This window comes from Peromyscus leucopus, chromosome 4, assembly GCF_004664715.2.
Source record: "Peromyscus leucopus breed LL Stock chromosome 4, UCI_PerLeu_2.1, whole genome shotgun sequence".
NCBI classification, from domain to species: domain Eukaryota; kingdom Metazoa; phylum Chordata; class Mammalia; order Rodentia; family Cricetidae; genus Peromyscus; species Peromyscus leucopus.
The window spans coordinates 11,062,026-11,072,036 of NC_051066.1; the positions used below are offsets into that span (position 1 = coordinate 11,062,026).

The following is a 10,011-nucleotide window of genomic DNA, read 5'->3' on the forward strand; positions in this document are numbered from 1 at the left end:
CTTGTAATTTATAGAGAATGGAGGTTTATTTGGCTTAGGGTTCTAGAGCCTAGGAATTCCATATCAAGGCCCTGGTATCTCCTGGGCATCTGCAAGGCCCTCACTTTGGACGAGAACATGCAGAGGCAACACAGAACAAGGCAGAGCAAGCCTCCTCACAAAACCACTCGTGCCACCATAGGGGCACCTACCCCCGCTTCCTGACTGTGCACGTGATGTGACCAGCTCTTCTCATCTGGCCGTTCCTGCTGTGAAGGACTGTATCTTGAACTGAACCAGAATCAACCCTGAAGTTCTGCTTTTGTCAAGAGCATTTTTATCATGTTGTTAAGAGTATTTTTGTCACAGGGACAGGACAAGAAACTAAGACATGAATGTGCACGTGCGATTTGCTGGCCACAGCTGATGGATGGCACAGCCCTCAACCCAAGGGTGTTGTCCTCCCTAGAACCGGGAACAGCTTCTGCTGCACACAGCACAGCCAACTGCTCCTGAGTTCAGGAGATTGGACCAGTGCCATCCACAGGTAGGGAGCAGGGACAGGACTGAGAGATGCTATGTTGCGGGGTGAAGCTCCTTTCCTTAGGTGGTGATGTCATTACCCCCAAAACAAGGACAACCTAATTTGTGGATAGTACTTGGTTTATTCATTAGAAAAACAAAAACAAAAACCCAATGGGTCTTACATACAAAACAAGATGCTTTTTGTTTTCAAGGGTTAAAAGCACTCTTTAAAAATTTAAAGTGGGAACACGGATGACACAAAGCTGTTTCTCCCAGAAACACATGAACAAATATAATATGCACATGGAATTTATTATACACAGACCGTTCAGGGGCAAGACAGGACCACAGAGCCCTGTGCACGTCACAGCTCCAACATGGCAGACACTGAGGATGGTGGGAGTATGTGTCAGCATCTGGGCACAGAAGTGAATTGGTGCATAAAATAGAAAACTCACTTCCACGTTAGAACACCAACAGAATCCAGCCACAAAGTAGAGCCACAGCAACCCAGTACACTGAGCTGCATGACTCAGGGGTGACAGGGAGATAATCGCAACACAGATGTAACCCTCACATCTGGGGTCCAGCACATCTTCAGCCCCAAGTTGCCACTGGCACCTCAGCACCAAGGCAGTATCACTCTGGCTAACTTTCCAGGACCCAACGCTGCTGCCTGCAGCCTGGCCTCAGCACTGGCCAGGCCCTTCTTTCTCCTGTGTAGAAGCAGGGTTTGCAGAAAAGCCATGCAGGCTGCTGGTGTCATCGTTGGTCACATACAACTGGGTTTTGAGTCCTACAGGGCTGGTGTGGGGAGGGTTTGTCTCCACTGTTTCTAGGGCTGGGGTTCTCCATCACAGGTGACTAAGGTGTTCAGGGACCAAACCATCTCATGGCCTCCACCCACACATACATCAAGAACAGGACAGTCAAAACAAACATTTGGAATCACCTTTTAGAGCCACAAATAAAAGCAAACCAGTAACTCTCTCAGTATAAAGAGGTTTATAGGGATGCTAGAATGTCCCAGCAACTGGATACTGGACGATCTGGGCTCAGCTGAGCTGCAGAGCCAGCAGCCAGATTCCCACACTAGACAGGGGATGACTGGCTAGCTATCTGCTGGCTGTTGTGCTTTGAAGTGTTTTCTAGCTACCGGCCACAACTACAGGAAGCAGAGACAGCCTCTGGCCAGGGGCTAGAGTCTTCAGGAAGCACCCTTGTCCCAGTGGCGTCCTGACACACTTCCGAGGTAGACAGCTGCTGCTGCCGTCTCCAGGCCTGCCTGAAAATTTGTACCAGCAAACGGCCCACAGATCCAGCCTCTGTCTCTGACCCTCACAGGATGGTGAGAACCAAGTGTTTGCTCATCTACACACATGCATGGAGACCAGAGAGAATTGCAGCTAAGAACACCCTGCAAGATCGAGTGACATTTTCAAAAAGTATTTCTTACACTACTTTAAATAATTTACAAAAAAAACCCTACAAAAACCATATGTACCAGGACACATCCATTAAATAAAAATGTCATTTGAGATTAGTGTACATATTTATACAGGGGGCTGCGCAGAAGGGACCCTTCTTTTTGCTCTTTAATGGTCAGCAGCCCCTACCTCCACCCCATGCTGCCAACACACACAGAACTTTCCACAGCTATGACAAGAGAGTCAGGACATGCCTGTCACAACTTGAGGCCTTTACTGCTCACTGTCATGCTGCCCCCATCCTCCACAGAGGTGTCACTGAATTCGCTGGCATCACTGCCCAAGGCCTCCTGGTCCTGGTGTTCCCTGTCAACCCTGTGTCGATACCTCAGGTCTAGGACATTGTCCTCAGAGCCAGAATTCCTCCTGTCGTGCTGTCTCAGGGCCCCCTGAGCCTTCCGGCTTGGCCAGTGCCCACTGTCCTTCATAAGCAAGTGTGAGCTTCCAAACACAGGGCTGTGGCCAGGCGGGGTCTCCCTGAAGGCCGAGAAGGCTGGACCCTGTAGAGGCAGGCCCAGGCTGGGGCTGAAGAGGCCAGCCTGTTTGCTCCCCCAGGAGACACTCTTCCCGAAGTGGAAGAGCTGGGTGGAGAGGAAGGGCAGGCCCTTCCTGGGGCCTGAGGAGAGGCCAGATGGGCCCCCGGCCTCTGATGTGGCCCCCTTTTCTTTCTCAGCCCCGAAGACCCCTGTCCACAGTGTGCCTGGTCCGGGATTCAGTGCCCATGGGCTGGACAGCCTGCTCTGGTGTGCAAAGTCATTCCAGGGGAGGGTGAGGTCAGCCTGGGGTCCAGGATTGGGGGTCAGCAAGTTCTGGCTGCCATAGTTCAGGTGAAAGGCCCCCCCAGCACTTCCCGCCTCAGCACCCACTTTGGCACAACTGGACAGCTGACCGAAAACACTTTCTGCCATGGCAGTGTGCGCCCCCCGGGGGCTCTGGTCCTTGTGCACACCGGCACTTTTCCTGCTTGGCGGAGACACTTTGGCAGAATTGTTCCTGCTGGTGTTCTTGGGCAGCGCTGGTTCACTTCGGCCCAGGGCAGTGGGGAGGCGAGGGGCCTGCTCAGCACGAGAGGTGCCCTTCCCAGTCTGGCTTAAGAGGCCAGCTGCCTGGGTCCGAGCTCTCTCTGGGCCTCTCCTTCCTTCGGCCAGCTGAGGGGTTGCCCTGGCTTTCTGGCTCCGGGTGCACACTCCAGGCTGCAGCCCTGGGGTTGGCTCTTTCCTGCAGGGCACCTCTGGCTTGGCAGGGCCCCCTTGAGGCTCTGAACTGCGTACAGACTCCTTGGCCTTTTCTGCCAAAAACCGCCTGATCTCCAGCTCGATGCTGTCATCACTGTCCACTGAGCTGTCCTCAGACAGACGGCTGGGGACAGAAGGAGGGCGGCCACTGGCTCCTGCGTCCTTAGAGGCAGGAATCCCTTCTGGACTCTTCTTCCTGGGAAGCAAGGCCGGGGCTGCATCCTCGCCCGCTGTGCCACCCAGCCTCACCCTCTCTGCCACGCTGCTGAAGATGCTGACTGGGCCTCTTCCCAGGCCATCTTTGTTGTCCCCTCTGCACTTGGACAGACAGCTCCGTAGGGCCTGCTGCCCGTGGTCCTTCCCGTCCCCAGGGAGGCTGCTCAGCCTCTCTCCGCACCGAGTCTCTGCGGTGCCGAATCTGACCTTCTTCCACGCAGCCCGGGGGTCTCGGCACCTCCTCTTGAACTTCCGCTTTGATCTCAACAGGTCCTTGATGGCCATGTCCAGGTCCTCATCGCTGTCCAGAGAACTGCTCTTATCCTCAGAGCTCTCTTTCTCACCCGCACTCTTCCCCTCGCCTGCTTTCCCGAGACCCCCGTGGCCTTGTGCATCACTGAGTGCAGCTGTCCTGGAAGGGACAGGATGGTCCCTGGCCTCAGCCTCTCCTCCTGGGGCCTCTGTGACTTTGCTCTGGCTGGGAGGGTCCCAACCATCATGGCCGGGCTGCCCCTTCCCCTGGATGTGGTCACTGTCCTGGGCACTTTCTCTACCCTCCCTTATTTTCTTGGGCACTGTAGTGCTGCTGCCACCTCTCCGCTTCCGTTTGCAGCCCTGGGGAAGATCCGGTGTTTTAGTAAGAGATGACTTGGGGATGCCGGTCTGGCCACCGGGGCCGGGTGGGGACAGTGGGCCCTGGGCTGGCTGCAGACTCCCTACTTGTGCCTTGAGGGCCAAAAATGTCCGGATCTCCTGCTCTATGCTGTCATCACTGTCAATGTTGCTGCTGTCACCTTCAGAGCGGGGAGGTACCGGTGGGGGACAGAAGAGTGGGTTCACGGATGGAGGCCTGTCACTGCCTTCCACCGGGGCTGGCAGGATGGTCTTGGAAATGTCCAGGATGGCTTCTGCGCACATCAGCTCGGTGGACGTGTCCGCGAGGCACGATGAAGCCTGGTGCACAGCTTCGCTCTTGGCAGCTGTGTGTCCTGGAGGTCCGGAGGCTCTCGAATCCTTTAGGAGCTTCGAGAGGGGGTCAGGGTGGAGTCCCCCCAGGGTGGTGTCCGTAACCTTTGGGGCTGCTAGCTTTTTCTTGCTTGGGGGCCTCCTGTGGGCTTCAGGCAAGGCACTTGGCTGAGCACGGCCAGGGCTGTCCTCTTTGAGCTGGGTTCTCGGAGGTGGGTCCCCACTGGCCTCGTTCCTGGTTTTCTCTAGCTGGTACAGCTGGATGGCCTCCTCGATGCCATCGTCACTGCTGGAGTCAGATGCCTGGTGCACTGGGGCCAAGTTTCTGATGCGCTTGCTTCGCCTGGCAGGCATGCCCCTTTTCACCCCGCCCCTGTTCTGGGGAGCCTCTGGTCTGTGGGCAGTCAGCTTTGTGCTCACCAGGGTCTCAGGCTCTGCGGTGACCTTCGGCCGTAAGTTTCTGGGCTGCACGCTCATTTTTGTTAACCTGGGAGGTTTGCGGAAGATGAACTCCTTACAGGTTCCTATCAGAGCTGCCCTGGATGTGGTCTCTCGGTTCCCTCTAAGTCTGGCAGGGCTTTCATTTGGATCTGATTTTTTATCCACAGACCCATCACACTTTGGGTTTTCATGCTGTCTTTTCTCATTAAGAAACTGTTCTATCTCAGCTTGGATGCTCTGTTCAAAGGAATCCTCGCTGCTCATGCTAGCTGGGGAGGTGGAGCCCGGGTCCTCACTGGCTCCCACAGGAACACTACCTGAGTCAGGAGTGAGTTGTGGGGGACATGGGATGGGTAGGGTGCAGCTGTGGGAAGGCTCTGGTACACAAGGGGCTGCTCGGGACACAGGCTCAGAAGCCCCACCCTTGGCCTTCAGGTACTCCTGGATGGCCTCCTCGATGTCCCGGTCCACGGAGTCATCGCTGTCAGAATCCAGCTCCAAGGGGCCCTGCTTCCCAGCTTCATCTTTCTCTAGGGGTTTACAGTCTGCAACAAGACCACAGGCAGGGAGCTCTGGCTGCTCTTTGCACACAGCAGGTTTGGGGGCCAGTCTGGTGTCCCGGCACCTTTCTGCACGTTGTCCTCTCTGTGTCACACGCTCATGGCTCATGCCCAGGGCAGCCTCGTCTCTCTGCAGTGTGCTGATGAGCATCTGTACCCTGGCGCTCACTGAGGCCCTGGAGGCGTCCTCTTTAGACTCGGAGAAGCAGTCAGGAAAGCAGAAGCTCCTGGGCTGGCCGAAGGCCTCCCATCTGGACTGGAGCGCCACCACTGGAGGGGCGTTCATGAGGAACATCCTAGCAGGCAGGCTGGGGGCTGGGAGGCAGGGCTTGTGGGTCAGCCCATGTCACATCCTGGAAGCAAAGAGAGCGTACGTAATGAAGGCTGTAGCTAAGTGGTAACACCAGCAACCACCCACGCCACCACAAGAGATGACACACCTGGGGCTACAACCGAATGTCTCGTTGGCTGGGGGGCTCCTGCAAGCCTCTCAGACCTGTTTCGCCAGCAGTACTAGGAGTCACTTCCATCCTGTAGGGTGGAAGACTCGGGGAAAAAAAGTGTTTGCAAATTCCAGCGGCCCTTCCCTTTCCCCTCCAGGCTTGCACCTTTTCTCTAAGAGGACAGAAGAGGTGTCTTTACCGCCCAGTGTCACCAGAAGCCACTGCAGTCTCTAAATGCTTCTGTGTATTTTAAAAAGAATGACTATCCACATGCCTAGCTAAGTTGGACTTCGTGGGTAGATTCTTTCTGGAAATGACCAATATGTTCTTTAACCAAAGTTGTGCCTTGTGAAGGACTCAAAAAGCACTGTCTCGGGCTGGAGAGATGGCTCAGAGGTTAAGAGCACCGACTGCACTTCCAGAGGTCCTGAGTTCAATTCCCAGCAACCACATGGTGGCTCACAACCATCTGTAATGAGATCTGGCGCCCTCTTCTGTATACATAATAAATAAATAAATCTTAAAAAAAAAAAAAAAAAGCACTGTCTCAAGCTTTTCTTCAGAGTTGCCTTCACTACATTGTTGGTATGAAAATGTCAAACATGTGACAGAGATTGTCATAGGCTGACATCAAGTTTCTCTAATCAGCATGAAAGTTGTCCTAACTTTTGGGTGGTCACAACTAATTGGCGGTTCCATCATATGGGTGGGTCTGGGTCTAGGAGCAGGCTGCATCTGTCTGGAGAAAGGACTGTGTGACATGTAGACAGATCATGGGCTCATCAGCTTGGATGGAGGGGACGCTGTGAAACAAAGTGACACAAGCCTGTGTGGTCAGAGCCAGGTCTCTACACGTCAGGTGGCCTGGTGTCAAGAACACTGAAGACCAGTTTTCAGAATCCCTGCAAAAAGGAGACTAATGAAGGAGGCACAGGGTCACTTGAAAAAATACCAGCTGCTCTGAATAGCTCTTAATTCTTCCAGGCTCCTTTTTTTTTTTTTTTTTTTTTTTTTTTAAGATTTATTTATTTATTTTGTATATGGTGTTCTGCCTGCATGTACCCTTGCAGGCCAGAAGAGGGCACCAGATCCCATTACAGATGGTTGTGAGCCACCATGTGGCTGCTGGGAATTGAATTCAGGACCTCTGGAAGAGCAGCCAGTGCTCTTAACCTCTGAGCCTGCTCTCTATCTCTTTCAGGCTCCTTTGATCTCCTTTCTGCCTCCCTGAGATTGGAGAGCACTTACAAGGCTGAAGGACAAAGAGACCTGAGCTCCCGAGAGAAGGCATCGAAGGTTGTCTCCACCCCTAACCCAGAGCGGGATGGTAGGCCTGGCCTGTCGTTGGCCTTGCTTCCATGTTCTGTCCTGTCCAGCAGCTGATCCATCTGCACTTGCCTTTCTGACAGGCCAAGATGTGCTGCACACATACTGAATTCCCTTCCCACAGAGGCGGGGCTGGCCATCCAGACTAAAATCTGCTCAGAGGGACAGGCAACTAATTAGAGGTCATTGCAAATGAAGCTGCAACTCATGGGCGATTAACAATGTGTGCTTCAAAGGTTAAACTAATATACAAAATCTACTGCAATTACTTGAAATTCTCAAGTGCAGGCTGATGTTCCACAGGATTTCAGGGATGAGGTCTTCACTGATCTTCTTACATTTCAAAGCATCTCTCACCAGTTTTTAAAATCAGCTGTGAGGGCTGGGCATGTGATGCACACTTTTAATCCTAGCACTTACACTAGGCTGAGGCAAGCTGATCTCTGTGAGTTCCAGGCCAGCTTGGTCTACACATAGTGAGTTCCTGGCTAGCCAGGGCTATATATAGTAAGACCAACTGTCCAAACAAACAAACAAACAAACAAACAAACAAATCAGCTTTTACTGCTGGTATCATAGAGAATCAGTGGCATCTAGTTTAGAAATTGGTGACAGCTTATTCTTTTCTTTCCTGTCATGATATGTTGTTAATGTAAAGAAAGGCTCAAAACAAATTCAGGAAAGCCTGCTCGGACACCATTTACATTTACTGTGTCTGATTTAGCACTCTTCTGGGTGAGAGCCACAGGGTGGGGAGCGCTTTCCTGTAGTGGCTACCAGAGCTCCCATCCTGGCCTCTGTCTACCACAGTCCTACTCTCCGGGGACACTGCCTTCCCGAGACCCCCACAGGCACACGGCAGTGGGAACAAATGGGGAAAGGGCTTCCTTCACTGGCTACACCTTTCCCTTCCAGAGCAGTCCTACGGAAATCACGAAACCTGTGCGCAGCTTGACTGTGAAGGGTCTGAATCAAGCAGGGTGTGGTGGTGCATGCCTGTAATTCCAGGTGAAGGCTGGAGGATCAGAGTCCAAGGCTAGCATTGTTTCCTTATCTAGTTCAAAGACAGCATCTGGTCTATTGAGATCCCGTCTCAACAGACCAAAGCAAACGAAACAAAAGGTGCGTTGGGTGGGGTGGGGTGGGGTAGGGTGGGGTAGGATGTGTGTGTGTGGGGGGTAACATTAATGTCTTAACAAGAGGGCCACCACTATACCAGGTGCAGAGCTGGGGAGATAGATCAGTTTATCTCCACTCACCTGTTCACAGCTTATAACGATGGACCCAGAGCTGGGCTTCTCCGACAGTCTTAACGGTTGTTGGTCCAACTACCTGGTCTACGTCAATCTTGGGAGCTGTCATTCTGGAGAACCATGAACTGCAGAGAGTTAGAAACATGAGCTGAAGCCAGGGTTGGAGCTTTAAACTGGCATCTCTGGGAATCAGGTTTCCAGGGTGACTGTAGGTACAATAAGCCCCAGCACCCCAGCATGGCCTCGGCATTTAAGTTATGATGCAGAGGGCCCTGTACTCCAACTTGAAGTAGGTGTAGGTAATATTTGGTCCTTGGGAGCCAGAGGTGCTGACAAGATTCAGCCCTCAGTAAAACTGTTGTGTCTGCCATCCCTGTGCGGAGTGGAGGCAAGCCGAGACAGACTCCCACGGCTGCCTGAGCACTGACTGACTGCTCATCTCGCTGCCTGAGAGGCAGCTGGAGTGGCAGTCTGGTCTTGAGCAGGTTAATGCCAACCCTTCTCCAGGCAGAGGCAGGGCCTCCGACTGGTCTGTGCCCCCACCTATCCATCCCCGAAGTCCTTTTCTGGGATCCCAGGCTTAGGGCATCCGGGGGCCTCGAAGCTTCCCGTGGCAGGGTGAGAAGGAATCCTTGAAGGCCAGGCAGGCCTCGGTGACCCGGAGCCCGCCCCTCACCTGAGCCTCACCTGGGCCCGACCTGCACCCGCTGGCTCTCGAGGAACGCAGGGCGCAACAAGCGCCAGGCACGCGCGGGAGGCGCCTCCCGGGGGCCGCGACCCTCGCCCATGGCAGCGACTAGCCCCAGCCACCGACCCGATCCGGAGCCCGCCCGCCGCGGCCTGCACGGCGAACCCGGCCCAGCTGCCCGCCTTGCGCCCCGCGTCCCTGGAGGCGCCCGGCCCGGAGCGCGGGGAAGCGCGGACACACGCGCCCCGCCCTCCCTCGGTCTGGCGCCCGCAGCCACCGCGGAGTCCCGCGGGGACCCCGGGGCCCCGCACGCCGTGGGAAGCGCGGGAGGGGAGGGCGGGGCCGGCGCGGCGAGGGGCGGGGCGACCCCCTCCCCCCAGGCCGTCCCTCCCGCCACCTACCCGCGGCGGCGGCGGCGGCGGTGGTGGCCGCGCTCCGGAAGCCGTGCCCGGTGGCTGGGCATCATGGGAATGGCACGGCCGAGTTCCGGGGGAGGCGCGCGGCCCGGCCGGACCCCCGCCCGCGAGAGCGCGCCCACCTGCACCGCGAGTGCCTGCGCTCGGACACGCACAGCGCGCGGGAGGAGCGCACGGGCCAGCGCGGAAGCGGCCGCGGAGCCCTCGGGAGTCCGAGCCTGCGCGGGGACCCTCCTGTCCTCCCACCCGGGCCTGGCGCAGCGCCCGGCGCCGAGAGCGCGCACAGCCCAGGGGTGCTGGAGGTCGCGCGCGTTGGCAAGTTGGCCACGGCGAGGGGCGTGGCCGTGAACCGCAGGAGGAGGGCCGCTGGACCCTGGCACATACCTCTTAAACTGCCTTGTGCTGGTCCAGATCCAGTGGCCCCCCGAGTGCATGGCATCTGCTCAGCCCAACCCTCCCTATCCTCAAGCCAGCCG

At 55.6% G+C, this 10,011-nt stretch overlaps 1 protein-coding gene across 2 annotated transcripts; it reads right to left on the bottom strand.

Moving 5' to 3' along the window:
* Window positions 1-624: 624 nt before the first annotated feature.
* Window positions 625-9,692, bottom strand: Ppp1r26 (protein phosphatase 1 regulatory subunit 26). Of its 2 annotated transcripts, none has more exons than XM_028883359.2 (3): window positions 9,521-9,692; window positions 8,438-8,556; window positions 625-5,762 (listed from the first exon to the last, which is right to left on the bottom strand). In XM_028883359.2, the coding sequence occupies exon 3, from the start codon at window positions 5,702-5,704 to the stop codon at window positions 2,189-2,191; it is 3,516 nt and encodes a 1,171-aa protein (XP_028739192.1). In that variant the 5' UTR covers window positions 5,705-5,762; window positions 8,438-8,556; window positions 9,521-9,692; the 3' UTR covers window positions 625-2,188. The 2 variants fall into 2 exon arrangements, with proteins under 2 accessions (XP_028739192.1, XP_028739191.1); XM_028883358.2 differs by lacking the exon at window positions 9,521-9,692 and adding an exon at window positions 9,119-9,422.
* Window positions 9,693-10,011: the final 319 nt, after the last annotated feature.